At 54.8% G+C, this 19,111-nt stretch overlaps 1 protein-coding gene across 1 annotated transcript in view; it reads right to left on the bottom strand.

Moving 5' to 3' along the window:
* AHRR (aryl hydrocarbon receptor repressor) overlaps positions 1-19,111 on the bottom strand; it is a 71,192-nt gene that overhangs the window by 4,720 nt on the left and 47,361 nt on the right. Inside the window, exons 5-8 of the mRNA XM_057710169.1 lie at positions 10,878-10,967; positions 5,045-5,174; positions 3,999-4,135; positions 2,281-2,480 (exon numbers count right to left, since the gene is read on the bottom strand). Of these exons, the coding sequence (XP_057566152.1) occupies positions 2,281-2,480; positions 3,999-4,135; positions 5,045-5,174; positions 10,878-10,967 (557 nt within the window). The remainder of the gene's footprint in view (positions 1-2,280; positions 2,481-3,998; positions 4,136-5,044; positions 5,175-10,877; positions 10,968-19,111) is intronic.

Below are 19,111 nucleotides of genomic sequence, written 5' to 3'. Positions count from 1 at the left end.
TAGATTGTAAAGCCTTTTCTGTTACAGACTTGCTGAAAATTCCAATTCACATCACTTTTCAAGCCAATGAAGCTCTAGTGAACTTCCTTCAGAAAGCAGACACACCTAGAACGAGCTTCAGTGAGTCTGTTTTCTTCTGGACGGTCAAAATGAAAACACAGATTCCTGAGATTTGCAGTGGTTACTTGCAGTAGTTTACGAAGTCACCGTGAGCACTAAATTAGTGATACCGAGCTGTCACCCCCACAGAGTGTGTACACACACACACACACCCCCCCATGCCTCACAGAGTTTATAATCTTAGATCCTAAGGCAACCTGCAACTTATCCTGGGAGGTCACGTTTTCTTTGTATTTCAAAAGAAAAAAACGAGGCTCACACGTGTTAACTGACTTGCCTAAAGCTGCCCCGACAGCAGGTGCAAGGATGGGATCCAAACCCTGTCCCACTGGCTCCACAGCAAGAGCTTCCTGCCCTGCAACGGCCCTCCCTCTCCAGCTTCTGGGCGCCTCTGTAGGAGCCAGAGGCAGAGATGGAGACAGAGACAGAGGACGGAGGTGGAGATGGAGACAGAGACCTGCGGTTGGAGCCCCACCCTCAGCGGGCAGGGCCCCATCGGGCCCCTCCCGGGTTTTCTACGCGGTTCGTGTCCACGAAGGACTGGGAGGCCCGCGTCGTCTGGACGACAAACGGCCGGTCGGTAGGCGGATCACACGCACAGAACCCGTGAACATTTGGGGTTCGGGCGTCAGAAAGTGCCGCTCCGGGAAAACTGGGAAGGACCTAACATGTCCTCCAGCGACCAGGACGCTCCTTCCAGAGCAGCCCCCGGGCCTCCGGCTCCCGGGCTCCCTCCTCACAGCCTCCGAGCTCAGCGGGGAACGAACGTGCAGGTGCGGGGCGGTGAGGATGCAGCTCAGGGCCGAGCTCAGCCCAGGACAGCGGGGGTCGAGAGACGCTCCCCGCTTCTTCCCTGCAGTGCTGGGCGGCTGCTCCCCTCCCCCAGGTTTAAGGCTGCTCTGTGCAGCGCGTGTCTCGTATGGGCCGCGCGGGCCGGGCCCGCAGCGCACGGCCCCCCGCCAGCCCCCCGAGGGCCGTGCAGGCGCCCACGCCGCCCGGGAGCCCGCCGCCCCGGCCCCGGCCCCGGCCCAGGGCTCGGCGCGCGCCTGCGCTTCCCCGCGCGGCCGCCGGGGGGCAGCAGGGCCCCGAGGACGAGCGGCGCGAGGGGCGGGCCGTCCCTGCGTCCGGGCGGGAGGCCTGGGGAGGCGGGAGGCGCGGGCGCGCGGGGCCGGGCGGGCAGGTTCCGGGCAGCGCCGGCGCGGGTGGGAGACGCGGGGCGGCGGGGCGGCCGCGGGACCCGCGCGCTTCGCCGCACCGCACGCTTTAGCTGCGGCGTCGGTTATTCTTACAGTTTTCCCCGGGGGTGTTTCTGCCTCTAAGCCTTCACGCTCCGGGAGACCGCTGCCCGCGGGCGCTGGCACACGGGGGGCCGGAGGCTGCGAAGACGGCCTGTGCCCCCCGCACCCGCGGCAGGCGAGGGGACGCCCGGCTCGGAGCCCCCCTGACGGGCGCCGAGGTCCGCGGGCAGCCCGGGGGCTGGGGAGGGACAGAGATGCGGCCTGGGGACTCAGGTCTCCCGGCATCCTGCCCCCAGACGCGGCACAGGGGAGGGTGCTGGGGGGGGGGGGGGGAAGAAAGGCAGGGCTCAGACGCCGCCCTCCCCCGGGGTCTCCCGTGCACAGCGGGAAACACAGATTACACGCGCACAGCGTGTGAATCTCTCCCAGAAACTGACCCGTGCAACACAGGCCTAACCCATTCCGGGAAATCGTAGCCGGGAATCTCCTAGAGGACCTGACGACTGAGGAGGGGAGAAGGCGGAGGTGGCACGCCGTGTGGCGGACGCCTGGCTCCAGCATGGATCCCGGCGGTGAGCCCAGTGTTGAAGCAGGGACGCAGAGAGAGGCGGGGGGACTGCAGCCCTGCCTCCCACCTGCCTCGGGGGCCGCGGGCCCAGGGCCCTGGGGCTGAGGCTGGGACTGGAGGATTTAGGAACCACGAGATGTGGGCAGTGTTTGCCGCCACAGTTCATAAATATTAGTGAAGGGTTTTCTTTTCTCTAATAGTTCCCTCCTACATGATGTCGTAGTTTTAAAAACAGCAAACGTCTCACTTAGTCCTTGCTGGAAAAGAAGGAAGAGTAGACAGAACATACCAAGCGTGGAGACGCTGTCTGAACCACGGGGGACGGGGGTGTGGCTGCTGGGGGCTCTTACTCACTTTGTGTCGGGCGTGGCCAAGACGTCCACCCTGTGCTTCGCCCGCAGAAACATGCTCTTCATCTGCATCTCCGCCGCGGGAGGCAGGAAAACGGGCACCGCGACGCAGAACAGGGAGAGCCGAGGGGGCAGGGCGGCTCCCGACGGCGCCCTCCTCTTCTGTCCAAACAGGAATTTTAGTTTTCCTTGAAACTGCATCGTCTGGTGTTTCAAAGACAGAAAGACAGTGTGTTCGCAAAGGGAATTAGTGACGCGGTCGAAGGCCATGGAACTCATATTTCCAGGGACAGAAACCCAGAGAGGCTCTGATCCCAAGTCTCCAAGGAGCCATGAACCAACCCTTCTTCCACGCTGGCCCCTTGGGAAAGGCACTCCCCACCGCCTTCAAATGCCTCGGGGTTTCTCTGGAGTCCCCGTAACATCCTCTAACCTTCCAACACGTCCTCACGTGCGCACTCCTGGGTGTGTGGGTGTGCGAGCCCTCACTCAGGGGCATGAACGTGCACGGACTTGGCCGGAGGCACCAGGCAGCCCCCCGGGAGGCTTTGCTGGAGCGGATCGTCTCTGAGGGCTGTTCTACACGAACCGCCCCCCCCTCCAAATTGTCATTCACTGACAGTGGTCACTCGGTGATAAAACTTAGGGACAATTTGATTTTGTTTATCTAGAGCATATGGTGAGTTAAAAAGCCAGAAAGTGACTTTGGAGTTTGTGATAAAAGAAAATAAAAGGTCTCTCTATGATGGAAAAGTCAGTCTATAACGGAGTTAGTTCACAGGTGACGTCAGGGGCTCCTGCCGGCGTGGAGGGATAACCCCACAGGGTGGCCACGCTCTCTCCCCACCCCTCGTCTGTCCATCCGTCCTTCCCTCCATCCGTCCCTGCCTCCATCCACCCATGCATCTGTCCGTCTCTCCATCTGTCTATGAATGTACTGGGTGAAGAAACGCTTGCAGAGCATGTGTGACAGTCACATGTTTGGGGAGCAGTCGCGGCGGTGGAGCGGGGACGTCTTGAACATTCAGCTCTGCAGAGGAACAAAGCCCCAACTTGTCGTGCTTCACCATCTCTTTGCTGTAAAAATTCCCACCATGGCTGATTCCGAGCTACCAGCCTAACATCTACATTGCTGAAGTTTCCACAGCAGGCTTCCATGGGCAGCCCCGCTTGCCAGATATGGATGGGCTCTACACGGGCGCAGGCAGAGCTGGGGCGAGCCCGGAGGCCGTGTAACTCCGCTGCCCACTCCCCTGTCCTCGGCGCCTCCACCGTCCGTGCCAGAGCCCTTCCCCGCACGTGTGGTGTCCGACCTCGTGGTAAAATACGATGAGACACTCTTCAAACGGATTTCTTTCACGTGTTTCCTCTACTTGGGGCTTCTGACACAGCTTCACTTCAGCCTAGGTTTCCATCTCTGCCTCACTGTGCAGGGAAATCTACCTACATCCACGGAGAGGGAACGCTATCCTGGTGTCCCACAAAATTGAGAACAAAGTATGATCCAAACAGCGAAAAGACTCTCTGGACAGCCACCCGACTGCCTGAATCACAGAAGAGCAGAGGGGTGCAGCGGGGAGGGTTGCCAGAGCTTCATCCGCCCCAGCGGGTCTCGCACTCCATCCTCACTCGCCCGTCACTCAGCGCTGCCACGTCAAGGCCAGACGGGCACCGCCGGCCCCCGGGCCCCGGGCTGCTCCCGCCCCGCAGCCGCTCACTCACCAGGAAGCCCGAGGTGCTGTCCAGCAGGCAGCGCACGCGGCAGACGAAGCAGCGCGTCAGGAAGGCAGAGTACTCGGTGGGGGAGCCCGAGCCCCCCTCCTGGGCCCGAAGCAGCCTCCCTAGGACCGCGTCCTCTCCTGCCGCGTTGGCACAGGCGGCGGCGACAAGGGAGAAACCGGAAACACACTCCGATAAGCAAATTTGTAACGTAACAGCAAGCTATGAACACGTAACACACATGCCTGCCCGGAACTGACATCTGTCCCTGAGCATCCTGCCCACCCCCACCCCCTCAGAGACAGCCGCCCTGATAAAGTTTACCTTCATGGTCCTTTGCCTTCAGAAAAGGCATTTTAGTACAACTGCGTGTGTGACAGCCACACACGGGTCTGTCGATCAGCTCAGAGATTTTGTTCTGAGCTTTTGTAAAACTGTGTCAGCCCCTGAGGTTGTGTTTTTCTCCAGCTTTAGAAGGTGAATCATGCTACTGTGTGAAGGTGTGCTGGAAACGCCTCTTGAATTATGGACCACTTGTGGGGAGACGTGTGGGAGGACCAGGAAGGACTCCATCTCCCCTGCACTGGACCCCAGGAGACCCCGCCCTGCCCCTCGAGCTCCCGACTGCTCCGCCATCTCTCGGGCATCTGGACACCTGCCCGGCGTGTCCAGTGGGCAGGGGCCACAGACCTGGGACTTCACAGGGGGTCTTGCCCACAGTGGGCAACGTCCCTGAACAGACAACAATCTTTGGGCAATATTTTCAGGTAAATCTAAGGTGGGTAAAAAGAATTTCCTACAAGACGTGCGTCTGAGGGGGAGTTTGCAAAACCAGAGACGAGAACCGTGGCTTCTCAGCCTCACACCCATGCCCTGGGGGGCAGAGAGAAACAGCCCAAGACACAGGCACACTCGGGAGCCAGAGAGCCACGTGGGGCTGGAGAAGGGCGGGGCGCGCGGGAGGGCTCCGAGGAGAGAACACAATATGTGGGACGGGAAGGAAAGGGGGCCATCCGAGTCTGGGTTAGACCGGGCCCCCCAGGACTCACCTGTCTCTGAGAGCAGGGGCTGCCCACAGCCCACCTGGGGAGGGTCCATGGCCCAGTGCAGCTGCCGGCAGAAGTCCTGGCGGTCGTCCACGTGGATGTAGTCGTAAATATTTTGGTGCATCACGTCCGTCTGGAACATGACAACAGTCATTTTAGCCTTACCCGGAGTGAATGTCCACACTTTGTTCCAGCATTAATAACTGCGAAAATGTCTCGTCCATCTGTCAAAGGCAGGTCACACACGTGAAGAGAAAGTCTCTCCCTGGAGGACATGACCATGTGGCCTGGACACAAGCCATCTGGCTCACAACGTGTAGGGCCAGGTGATGCCTTCAGGAACAGGCCAGGGACTGCCAGACGTCACTTGGGGTCACGATACCCACTGTCCCAAGGTGACTCCAGCCTCACCAAGCTGTACGTTTATGTCTGGTCACTTTCCAGCCTATTTGTTATATTTGAATCACAAAAGTTAATTAGGAAAGCATCCCTGTGAGATAAGCTGAGGCCACCAGGTGAGACCGGGGCCGGGCTGGCACCTCCAGGCCTGACCTCCGTCACTGGCAGGACACCACAAGGACCCACTGGTCCACAGCCCTCTCCCTGGTCCTAGGTCCTCTCACCTGCTCGGCCCCGCATGCAGAAGCCGACCCCCAGGTCCACGCTGGGAAACCGTGGTCTGGGTCACAAAGGCCACGGCCATGGGCCGCGAAGACGGACTTCAGCGGACCTGACAGGCGCTGTTGTCGGCAAAAACACCCGCAGCGTGTCGATAAATGACGCGGCTGGTGCGCGCCGCTACCCCCTCTTCACTGAAGGGCATCGCTCACTACCCGCCGGGGACCCCAGCCCGCCAGGCGCCACCTGTGACCTCTTCAGCTGGTCCACTTCTGAGTCCCAGTCATTTCTCAACTGCTTCATTATAACAACTAGATGGAGGGAAAGTTCCTGAAGGGGCGAGACGTCACAAACAAGGTTACCTTCTGAGGAGGTAACAGGTAACCTCAGCCAGAGTGCATGAGGTCACCGTCTCTCCACAGCTCCTGCTGTAACGGCGGCCCCGAACATCAAACGGGCGACCTCAGGAAGGCAGCAGATGAGTGTGATCGAAACTCGCAGGCTGGCCTCTGCCACCTGTGCACCCCCAGCCAGGACACCGTTCTCACAGAAAGAAGCGGACGCTGAGGTCAGAAGTGGTTGTGGTCCTTGGTCAGTGTTGTCCAGGGTCGGGGCTCCGGCACGCGTGGGAACGAAGTCCCGGTGGATGTGGACACACCAGACTTTCCCTCCTGCTGAGACCTGGCGGCATCTGCTCCACCTTCTGGTTCTCACTCCCCTGGCGGCTCCCACCTCGCCAGGCAGCTCTGTGGCATACGTGCACACCCCACAGGGCTGATTCCAATTCACTCTTGTGATTCAGGCATGACACACAGTCTGAAAAGTGCCCAAATCATAAATGTGCAACTTCACCACCCAGTCAGGAACCAGGACCCCAACAGCGTCTCACAACCCCTTCCCTCCACCCTCCCCAGAGGCGGTCACGGCGCAAACCCACACACGGCCAGCCGGTTATGGATGTAAATGGATGCTGTGTCCTCTGCGTCACGTCCCCTTCGTGACACGTCCCCTGGTGCGTGTGGCGGCAGCGTTTCAGCCCCACCGTCGTGTGGTGCTCCGCCGTGAGAACACACCACAACTGGCTAATCCACGCGCTGCTGGGCCTCTGGCTGCTTCCCAACTGAGCCCGTTACAGAGGCTGCCGCCGTGTCTTCGAGGGCATTTCTGTGGGATGCACACCCAGGAGAGGAAAGACTGGGTCACGAAGTGGGCAGAGCCTCAGCTTTAGTGGAAAAGGCCAAACAGCCGTCCTAAGTGAGCACATGAATACACACGTCCCTTGTGGCAGTGTGTGAAAGTCCAGGTGCTTTACGTTCTGGCCAGCGTTTGGTGTTTTCAACCCTTTTTTCGAGCCACAGTGGTGGACGCGTCACAGTTTCTTTTGATGGTTTTAATTAGCACGTCATGAAGGCTACTGCAACTGAGCACCTCCTCACACATCTATTGGTGTTAAGACAGGAGAGTGTGTGCGTGCCTGTTGCACACGTCTGTATCCTTCACGAATTTCCACTGAGCTGCCTTGCTGATTCGTCCGTGTTCTCTATCCTTCTGAACAAGGAGTCCTTTCTCAGGCGGATTCCTCTGCGAATGTCTTCTCCACTTCCTGGCCTGCCCTGCTGCTCTCTTAATGGGGGTGACACGCCCCAACCCATCCTTCTCTCCTCATGGACAGGGTCTTAGGGTTTTTGTCCTCTCTATGTACTCCTTCTTCACATACCTCCTAACTCTGCCCTGTTATCTTCCAGAAGCTTCCACTGTCCATCTGACACTCTGTATGCTGTGAGGGAGGAGTCAAGACTCATTTTTTCACGTGGCTCCAGTTCACCAAGCACCAAGCACTGCTGACGAGACCAGCACCTGCCCACCTCCCGGCAGCGCCAGCTTCACTGGAAACCCGCATCTGCTCTGAATCTCCGCTCAGTCTTATGGGTCCATCTGTTCATCCTTCTCTGACCCCACACGTCTCAGCCACTGAGCTCGACGGGAAGTCTGGTCTCTGGGATTGTACGTCCCAGGGATAATCACTGCCCCCCACGCCCCCATGGTCTTGGATTTGCTCAGCCCTTTGCGTTTCCAATTAGCTTGTCAACTTCCAGCCAGAAGAGCTGCCCAGTGTTTATGACAGTGTTATTAACCGATGTTATTCTGTAACTTGATCTGACATCTTTATGCTAATAACATTGAGTCTCCAGTTCACGACTACGGCACATCCTTCCACTTCCCAGGGTCTCCTTCAGCCTCTCTAAACACGGTTTCACATTTTCCGTGGGGAGGTGCTGTACGTCACTGGCTGGCTCATCACGAGATATCTGGGGTCTCCATCCTCCTTTGATCGGTGGCATTTTCCCCTCCATGGTTTTGATTCAAGGGAAAAATTATGCTGACCTGTGAGTACTGGATACTTCTCATCATAAATTAATAAACAGGCACTGTGATCCAGGTTATTCTCTGGTGAGTTTCAGCAGGTGACCCCAAGCTTTGCAGAATCCCAGGGCCTCGGGGCTGCCCCATTCGCCGTCTCCACACCCCTCAGAGAATTCATGAACGGGACACCAGGTGCGGGTCTGTGGCTTCACTGCACAGGAGGCAGGTTGACTTGGAGGAGGCACCACTGGCTTCGGCAAATTTGAAGACGTGTTACACTGAACGTTCTCTGGGTGAGGAAACCGGGTTGGTAGCAATTAGTGTGTCTTTCATAATCTCCTGGGGTCTAATTCCTACAAATGAGGTCAAGGAAAATAAACGGTGGGAAACGTGAGAAGGAGGGGAGAGTGTAAGGGGACAGTTATTCAAACAGCACAAAACATGCCCTGCTTGGGTCAGGTCACGGCCGTCTTTGTCTTGGCAGAGTTGAGAATAAAAGCACAACCGTTTTCACAGACGGCTTGTTCCGGCGGGGACCATCTCTACCTTCCATGCAGAGGCCGTGCATCCACTCTCCGTGCCCGTGGATTCCTAACTGCTTCCTTCCACAGGCCCTCACGTCGTCCTGGTTCACACAGGGACATGCCGACCGCTGACCTCCAAGAGAATGGACACGTCTTGAAGCAGCAAACAGCCACGGCAACTAAAATACACATCTGAACCCTATTTGTTCATCTCAGAGAGTGCTGAGGTGGAAGCTTCTGGAACCACGCACTTGGGCTGCGGCAGGAAATACCTGGATCCTGGCTTTTTGTAAACTGCTCTGCACCAGGAGCTTACAACGGCATAAAGCTGCTCTATTATGTTCATGAAACATTTTGCGTAAACGAGAGGCACCGCCTGATTTAATGGCATTTGGAAACAATTTTTTTTTTAGTAATAAAAGGCAAAACTTTTTTTTTTTTAACTTCTAACCCTTAGGGGGAAATACCCAAGTTCCAAGAAAACAGAAGATCCAATTAGCAAGTTCAGACCTGGAATCAGGTCTCCTCTGCAGGGCACCTGCGTTTCCCAGGAAGGCAAACCCGGTGGGAGGACCTGGGCATTACAGCCAAAGGCAGGTGGCTCTGGGTGTCTGGAGAATTCCCAGAGCAACTCAGGCGACAGTGACCGGAGCGGAAAGAAACTCTGAGCGCGCCAAAGGCGGACCGAACCACATTCTTCTGGGTCCAGCAGCCGCACAGGGCATCCGGGGGGCGCGTGGAAGCCTCGCTGTTTGGGGCTGGGGTCCGCCGTGCCCGCGGCCTCGCGCCGTCCACGGCGGTCCTGGGAGGGGGACCCCCGCCACACCCCCCGACCTCGAGCCTCTGCGGAGCGACTGCGCGCGGCGGGCGGCGCCTCCCCGGCCGGGAGCGCCCCAGCCCCCGGGGGTCCCACCGCGCAGCGGGCCGCCCGGCGCCCCCAGCTCTAAGGGGCGGACCGCATCCCCGCATCCCCGCCCGCCGGGCCGCCCGGACGGGGCCGGGGCCGGGCCGGGCCTGGGTCACCCTGTGCGCGTCCAGGAGGCGGGACAGGAAACCTGGCCACGAGCGCGGGGGGAGCCGCCAAGGGACGATCTTCACGCGGGTCACATCACACGCCCCGCCGGCCTCGGGGCTCCGCGTGGCCGGGACCCAGGCCCTCGGACCCCGGCGTCCGCTGCCCTCCGCTCCGGCCGGCGCCCGGGCCTCGGGCCACCCGTGGAGGCGCTGTGGGGGTCCCCGCTTCCCGCCCGCGCCCCGGCGCCCGGGCTGCTCGGTGGGCCGCCCCCCGCCCGGGCCTCGCCGCCCCCCGGCCGACGAGGGCGGCTCCGAGGCGCTCCTTCTGGGGGCCCCGCTCGGGCCTGCGGGCGCGGCTCCCCTCCGCCCGCTGTCCGCACCCCGTTCTCGCTCATCCTGTGTCACTAGGCAGTGACTCTTCACGCTAAACGTACGTAAATTCTCAGTTTTACACTGTTCAAATCGCTGCGTGGGTTCTGCCTCCGGATGAGGCCCGGAGGACAGAAACACTGTTTTCTGCATTTTTCCAGGTTCTGTTGTGTTCTCTCTCAGATCCACCTGTTTTCATCTCGAATTCCTCAGGGCGAGTGCGGGTGCCCCCAGTCTGCAGGTCGTCGGGTTTATAACTGCACTGTGCCTCCCAGCAGAGGGCCGTGCGGCAGAGCAGCTGCGGCCACTTCGGTGCCCGCTCGTCCTCAGACCACAACGGTCACAGTTCCAGAGCCGGCAGGCGGCACCATCAGGCATGTGACTTTGGGTTGGGATGTCTCGTGAGAGACTTCTCTTCCTTCCCAGAGGCTGGGCCAGGTCCTTGCTGCTTTCGTGGGACTTTTCACTGAGCCTCCCCTCTAGGACCCAGGGTTGGATGGGACTCCGGCCAGCTCTGCCCCAGGGTCTGCAACCACCCAGGCTGGGCTGGCCTGGGTCAAGGGTCCAGGTGAATGATCTATACACCAACAAGAGCGTTCTCAGAACACACTACATCCTGACTGTACCTTGTGTCCGGGCTTTGAGACACTGAGGCGCAGTGAGGACAGGTCCACCGCCCTGGCCCTGACCAGCCTCTCACAGCCAGGAGCCCGGGAGAACGGGCCTCAGCCCTTTAGACGGGGGATGCCCAGGACACTGCCATGCCTCTCGCCGTGACCCCAGGCCCTGGACAAAGCTGGGTGTGCAAATCCTCATCTGACAAAAGCCCCCAGATTTAAGAAGAAAAAAAAAAAAGCTTGATTTCAGAGGCGTTGTAAACCTTGACGACAGCGCGTGCTTCCAAGGTAACAGAACCGAACCGCAGCAGGGGGAGCGGCTGTGCTCACCTGGTGGAAGCCCAGATAGTCCACGATCGTGGCTGAGGCGTAGAATATCATTCCTTCTGCACTCACGACTAGAGCAAAGCCATGGAGGGACTGAAAAAGAAAACAAAAAATCGAGTTGGCTCCAAGATACATTTGTGAAATCACTCACAATGAAGAAGTCCAGCACTGATTCTGTTTGGCTTTTCAACCATTTCTTCCCTGTTTTGTGGTCTGTATTCATAACCTCCAGAAAGGCCTGCTTTTAATTTATTTATGACCATTTTCCAAAAGGTCCCAAGCTGGCAGGGGACATGGGAACTTGGTCACGGTTTACAAGACTCCAGACTTCAGTTCTTCTTTTTCTAATGATCATCGAATTGATGTTTTATAAAATATAAACTATCACCATGAGATGAGACATGTCAGTGCCCGAAACAGAACAGGAACCTTTATGCCGCCGTGTGAACTTCCCCATCCGTGCACCCTCCTCCATACCGTGTGCCGATTTTTCTAAGAATGTTTATCATGAAAACAGGTTGAATTCGGTCAAGTGCTATTTCTATATCTGCAGAAATCATCACACAGATTCTCTATAGTCTATTAATGCGGTTAGTTACGCTGACAAATTTTCTTGCCTACATAGGGTAAACCTTACCTGATCATAAGTCTTACTATGCTCTTGGAATTGATTCATTTCACTTTGGAAATATTCACCTATATTTAAGGAAACCCAGCCTGTAAGCATCTCTCTCTATTTTGGCGTCAAGTCTGCCTAATCGTCAAAAGTGCTTTCCCTCTTTTTCCATTTTCTGGACCCACTTATTTATCGTGAGGGTGACGTATTTCTCGAAAGTCTGGTTCACCTCACCTCTAAGATCTTCCAGTTTGGGTGCATTTTGGGGAGATGGTGAGTGAAAAGGGGTGGATTTTAGTACCATGTCAGTTTATTTAATGGTTGTTAGGGTATTCAGGATTTTTTTCTTATATCAATTGTGGCATTTTAAAATATTTTCTAGTAATGCACCCATTGCATTTTTTTTAATAAATTTATTTTATTTATTTATTGGCTGTGTTGGGTCTTCGTTGCTGTGTGCAGGCTTTCTCTAGTTGCGTCGAGCGGGGGCTACTCTTCATTGTGGTGTGCAGGCTTCACATTGCAGTGGCCTCTCATTGCAGAGCACGGGCTCTAGGCGTGTGGGCTTCAGTAGTTGCGGCACATGGGCTCAATAGTTGTGGCTCACGGGCTGTACAGCACAGGCTCAATAGTTGTGGCGCACGGGCTTAGTTGCTCCACGGCATGTGGTATCTTCCTGGACCAGGGATCAAACCCATGTCCCCTGCATTGGCAGGCGGATTCTTCACCACTGTGCCACCTAGGAAGTACCCACCCATTGCATCTTGATTTTAAATTTACTCATGTATGTTATTCACAATCTCTTTGTGATTATTAAATCTCAGTTATATCTAATTACTGCAGCATGCGCTGCGTTGGGCTTGACTTAATGTCTTCCTTTGTTTGAAAAGCAGGCCCTGAAGGCCCTCCTGCACAGGCTTCCCAGAACCATCACTGGTGAGGATGCACGAGGAACCACGGCCACTCAAGTGCGCGATCACTGCGCAGTCTGTCTGTCATCTGTATCTGTCCATCTGGCAGCATCATCACCATCGTCATCTTGATAAAAAGCGGCAGCACGCGCTGAGTAGGGTCCTGGCGAGGGCCAGGCCCCACCTCCGTGAGATAGGAAGTCTACCGGGCCAGGACAGAAGCTGGAGGTGAGGGAGCTTCAGGCAACGGGATAGTGGAGTTCGTGGTATTTCACTTTGAATCTTCAACGTTCAGAACCTTAGAGACTTTTTAAAAAAATTTTTTGGCCACACCGCGTGGCATGCAGGATCTTAGTTCCCCAACCAGGGATCAAACCCATGCCCCCTGCAGTGGAAGCATGCAGTCCTAACCACCGGACTGCCAGGGAAGTCCCCAGAGGTTTAGAGACTTTAACTTCTATGACATTTATAGCTGTCAGCAATATATTATAATATTCATTTCCCTTAATTCTTGACCACGCTGGATACCTTTTTATTTCTTTTTTTCCTAATCTTTGCCAATTTTATAAGTGATAAATTATTTTACCATCATTATAATTTTCATTTCTTTGATTATTAATGAGACTGAAAAAATTTCATACATTGGTAACTTGTATTTCTTCTTGGGTAAACTGCCCGTGCATGTCATGAGCTAATTTTTTCAACTAGGCTTTATAAACATCAATTTCAAGAGCTTTTAAATTACTGATCCTGAAGATTTCTAGGCAGCCTAGGATAATGGCAGCCACCCACACTTCTAAAAAATGATGGAGAACAACAAGAATAGGTAAAACTACACAAATCTGCACCCTGTCGTAATGAGAACACAGAGAGGTGATGAACTTCAAGTTACGTATAAGCAGAAAAGGCAACATGAAGTCCCAGTAAGCTTATGATGACTGTTTCAAAAGAACAAAGTGTAAAATCCCTCCTTTAGAAACTAGAGAAAGCAGAGAACATTATATACAATGTGAGGAGAAGGAAAGAAATATTAAAAATAAGAGAAAAAACAATGAAAATTGTTTAAACAATTAAATAATAAAGATTGTCAGCAAAGTGAAAAATTGCTTCTTTAAAAAGATTAATAAAAGCGATAAACTCCTAGCAAGATCTTTCAAGAAAAATACAAATTACTGACACTGGGAATTTTAAAGAATTCAGGGCTTCCCCGGTAACACAGTGGTTAAGAATCCGCCTGCCAATGCAGGGGACATGGGTTCGATCCCTGGTCCAGGAAGATCCCACATGCCGTGGAGCAACTAAGCCCGTGCACCACAACTACTGAGCCCACACTCCGAAACTACTAAAGCCTGTGCTCCTAGAGCCCGTGCTCCACAACAAGAGAAGCCACCACAATGAGAAGCCCGCGCACTGCAACAAAGAGTAGCCCCCACTCGCCACAACTAGAGAAAGCCCACACGTGCAGCAACGAAGACCCAACACAGCCAATAAATAAATAAATAAATAAAAGAATTTTAAAGAATACATCATTACAGATCCTACAGACATTAAAAAGATAGTAAGGAAATATTAAAAATGATACTCAAGAAATTAAATAATTTACCAGAATTGACCCATTAGAGACAGAAACCTTAAAAGGTCAACATCTGTAGAAGAAATAAAGTTATCAAGGACCTAACTGGGGATAATGCACCAGGCTCAGATGGTTTTCAAAGGGAATTCCACCAAATCTTTAAAAATCAGATAACACCGATGTCTCGTACTGTCTCAGAAAACAGGAAGTGACGGAAATTTTCCAATTCTTTTTAAGAAGTATAACATGGATACTTAATTCTAAGGAAAATAAAATAAAAATAAAATTACATACTTTGACTATTGGTGCAAATATGCTAAATAAAATATTAGCAAACAGACTTCAATTTCACATTCAGAAAAGAATTCATCATGACCAAGTGAACTTACCCCAGGAATGCAAGTTTGGATATTAGGGAATATTAGGAAATTCATTAATATAATACACTACATTTATAGATCTAAGGCGAAAAATCTATGATTATCTTTATAGATGGCAGAAAACATTGCAACAAAATTCAACACTCATTCCTGATAAAAACGCCCAAGAAAACAGGAAGTGTGGATGCGTTTTAACATGATCACGTGTGTGTGTGTTGTATGTGTGTGTGTCTGTCCATGTTATTCCTACGGTAGCAGCTTACTTAACGGGGAAACATTCTAGGTGTTTCCAGTAAGATCAGGAAGCAAGGCAAGGATGCCTATGACATCCCGTACCGGGGTGTGTAAACTACAACCCCCCACACAGAGCCGCCACGGGTTTTGTGAATGAAATTTTACTAGAATATGCCACACCCATCCACTCACTCTAGAGCCGCTGTCTAGAGCCGCTTTTGCACTACAACAGCAAAACAACATGGCCCACAAAGCCTGAAATAGTTTACCACCTGGCCGTTTTAAGAAAAAGTCTGCTGACTCCTGTCCTGTAGTGTCTGGGGTGTTAACTGCTGCAACTAGAAGAGGAGAAATCAATGGGAGGTATAAGAATTGAGAAAGTAAAACGATCACTAGCTGCAAATGATACCATGGTTTATTTGGAAAACCCTAGAGAATCAATGGTAAAATAACTCAAAGAATTCAGTAAGCAGGAAGGATATGAAATTAAATATATATATTCAATAACTTTTACATATGAGAAAAATGACCATATTAGAGGACGTCACGGTGGATAAAACCCCACTTACAAAGAAGACCCAGGACTTGTAAACACAAGAAACGTGCAAAATCGATGCGAGGAAAACATCAAAACATCTCAAGAGACACAAAATTATATCTGAACAAATGGAAAGACATCCTTTGTTCTCGCACTGGGTAACCTGCCATTATAAAGATGCCGGTTCCTCCTAAATGAATTTATCAACAGAGTACAATGTTGTCAATATCAAACGTTTTTATTGAACTGTAGTTGATGGACAATATTGTGCTAGTTCAGGTGTACAGATACATATACCTGAATCACTTTATATTCATTTATATATTCTCTTCTGGATTCTTTCCCATTACAGGTCAGTACAAGATATTGAACGTAGTTCCCTGTGCTACACAGTAGGCCCTTATGTTTTGTCTGTTTTATATGCATATCTAAGTTTTCATGGAGCTAGCAAGTTGATACTAAATATGGAAAGTAAACACACTAATTGTTACAAAAACACCGCAAAAGAAAGTTAGGGAAGGCTGTACTGTTTATTGTCCACACATACCAGCAGGCCTCCGCAGCTGCAGCTGTTGGGTGCTGGCGTGGGAACAGCCAGGTGTGTCCGTGGCCTGGGGTAGGAAGCCCGGGGCAGGCGCAGGCACAGCGGGGAGGGGGGTGTCATCTCAGCTACTGGACAGAGATGGGCTTTGCAATACACGGTTCTCCACTGGGATTTTGTTTCTACTGCGCTTTGTCTGTGTGTTTAACAGGCTGGTGGTTATCGACAGTCGATCCCTTCCCGCTCGGGGCTCAGCCAGCACGCCTGCTTCCTTCGGGAAACAGGTGGACCTGATGCACCGCCGTGCATTCAGGACGGTTTCGTCTACCCTCACATGTGGAGCGGGCTACACGTCTCCCGTGGCCGTCTCTGCCGGCTTTCAGTACAGGGCTCCTGACCTCACAGAACCAGCTGCCCCCTCCCTGCTTTTCTGTGCTCCGGAATGACTTAGGTAGCTTGGTATTTTCTGTCCCTTAGAGGGTTCCTAAAATCTGCTTGTGGAACAAGCGGAGCAGATACCAGAGGGCCACAGTCTGAGCAGTGGCCCCGGGCAGTGTCCCCTCCCGCTCCCGTAGCCAGAGGCTGGAGACCCCGCCAGCCCAGCCGACGCGCGGCCCCGGAGGCGGCTGTGTGTTCAGGCTCCTGCCTCGTCTTTCCTGTCTTCTCCCTACATTTTTCCAGTTAATTTTGTTGCAGATTTTCTGCCTTCTTCATGTCACGTTGGGGCGGCACGTTTGTTTCAGACGTGCATGTTTCTCTGTTGTTGGGTGTCAGTGGCGGGAGGGATGCGAAGCTGCCGGCCAGCGTCCGGCTCACACGGAGGCCGTGTGTCCTGCCCAGGGTGACGTCACACCACACACAGTTCCCGAGGAAACCCCCTGGAAGGGGCCGCAGCCTCAGTGAGACAAAGCCACACCTTAGCCATCAAAGTATAACTCAGAAAAGAAATGTCACAGCACTGGGGAAAACCTACCATAAACACTCGACAAAGATCTTATTCAAGAGGGAAGCACTAAGACGTTAAACCAGCCCAAGGTGTATCTGAGACGCTAGGTGCTCACAGGCAGCTGGGGTAAGAGTGCTGCATTACTGCCGCAAAATGAATTTTCCCGGATGACCCCCGAGCGGCCTCGAGCCGACGTGACTCGAAAAGGAGGTGCCACCAACTTCCTACTTTATTTCAGAATTCCGGACAGCTTTCTGACACGGAGGTGCAAACACCGGCGTGGTGACTTTGCAACAGGTTTTAGGCTTTGTGCTGAGTTTTCTGAGCAGGAAACAAACCTGAGCCTCGCACGGCCCCCAGCTGCACCTCTGCCCCAAAGAGGCTGGCACCGGCGACCAGATATCACAACACATCCGGGCGACACCCACGTCCCCTAGGACATCTCCAGACCCAGACAGGCTGCGTCATGCGCCACCGCAGCTCCTGCGCGGCTCCAGGGAGGAGTGCCTGGGGCCACGGTCCTCACGTCTCCCCGCCACGTTGGGGAAGTCCAGCGTTTGCCTGGACGCCATCCCAGCGCGCCAGTCACGCGTCTGTGAAGATGCCGACACCCCGTGTTTCTGGGTGGCGGGGTGGCGGGGCCTGTGAAACGTTTGCGATGGTCTACGGTTCCACAGAAGGCCAAACATTCCCGTATGTTGCCTGGCAGAAAGGAGGCAGGTCTCTCCCTCCCCGAGAGGGGGTCCGTCGCTGGGACACCACGCAGCCCCCGGAGCCGGGGGTGAAGAGCCTCGTCTGTGAGCCCTTCCCGCACGGGCTGAGTCCTGCGCCAGGCCGGAGGCGGCGCGTCGCCACGGCACCTCTCGCCACTTCCGAGCCACGTCAGAGGTAGTCTACCCAAGATAGAACACATCCACTTCCACGGCCTGGAGGACTTTCTGAAACACGGTCCGTCTCAGCATCCATGACGAGGCTGGGCCACCGAGGCCCAGATTCCTGGGCCCCTCAGACGCTGACCCACCAAGACCCTGCGCTTTGTAACGCCAGGTTTTCTTATATCGCAGTAAAATATGCGTAACAGGAAGCTCACCACGGCAGCCACTTTAAGTGCACAATTCCGTGGTGTCAAGCACATCCGCGTTGTTGTCCAGCCGCCGCCACCATCATCTCCCGAACGTTCACATCTTCCCAGGCTGACACGCTGTCCCCTCCACAGACCCCGGCCCCACCGTCTACGTCCTGTCTCTAGGAGGCGGACTCCTCCAGGGGCCTCCTAGGTCGACTCACACAGCGTCGGTCCTTCTGTGACGGGCTTGTTCCTTTAGCACGACATCCTCAGGCTCATCCGTGTTGTGGAATGTGTCAGAATTCCCTTCCTCTAAGGCTGACTAACATGCCATGGCACGCACAGACCACACGCGCTGGACGGGCATCTGGGCTGCGTTCAGCTCCCGGCTACCAGGGACGTGAGTGCACTTTCAGGAGGAAAGTCCTCAGCCCCTCTCCCTGCAAGGCTGCTTGGAAGGAAGGAGGCGTGCGGTGGGACAGGACATGCTGCCCTAGAGCCGGGGGTCTTTCTAGAACGAGGATGCTGCCCGTGGGCTCCCGGGCCCTCCTGCGCTGGCTTCAAGCGCCAGGCTTCCTGTGCGGCCGGGGTTTGATCTAAACGGGGGCCTGCTTCCCTCCCCACCCCGTGCCCGCGCCCGGCAGGGTCTGATGGCCGAGACCCCGGGGCTGGTGCTGCCCGCTGCGGCCGAGACTGTGGCCCTCAGACCAGGAAAGCCAGCGATGGCACCCGCAGGCCTCGCGTCTTCTCAGGAGCCAGCCGCTGCGTCCTAGCAGGGGGCCCTGCGGGCTGCCCATCCAACGCCCACCCTTGCGGCTCTGCAGTCCCCTCCCCACCCCGGGGGGCCTGGGCAGACGCAGGGTGGGCGGTGCTGGGTCCACCGCGGGGCTGTCAGGAAACAAGGCATCCGTCCTCCTAACAGCCTCGGCACATCACTGACCAGTGAGGGCTGATGTCACCAGTGGCCATGCAGACACCTCGGGGTGCTGGGCAGGGGAGGCCGTGAGGGCCTCACCCCCTCCGCCGGGCAAGCGGCAGGCTCCGTGCCCCCCCCCCGCCCCCGGCAGCGGGAGGGGGCGGGCGAGGCGGGCGCCGGCCGTGCCGCCGGCCGTCCACACGACGTTTCCCATTTCAGGGGCTGCACAGACTCACGCTGTCCCACTAATAATAGCCCAACGACCAAAGAAATGCTCAGGGTTTGAGTATATAAAATGCCGTCTCAAAAAAGATTTTATGAGATTAGTCACGACCAAAAACAACCTTAATTTTCACTCACAAGGCAGAAATTTTAAAAAGAGAAAAGACCATAAAATGCCGCTTGCCGAGTCATATGGATTCAATATGAGATTGACGTCCTGGTCCAGGACCATCGCGCCAAATGCCTGCGCACATGTGGGGCCGTCCTTCAAACATGCATCGCAAACGTTTGTTT

Source organism: Hippopotamus amphibius, chromosome 15 (assembly GCF_030028045.1).
Source record: "Hippopotamus amphibius kiboko isolate mHipAmp2 chromosome 15, mHipAmp2.hap2, whole genome shotgun sequence".
NCBI lineage: Eukaryota > Metazoa > Chordata > Mammalia > Artiodactyla > Hippopotamidae > Hippopotamus > Hippopotamus amphibius.
This window is presented reverse-complemented; position numbering and strand designations above follow the sequence as displayed.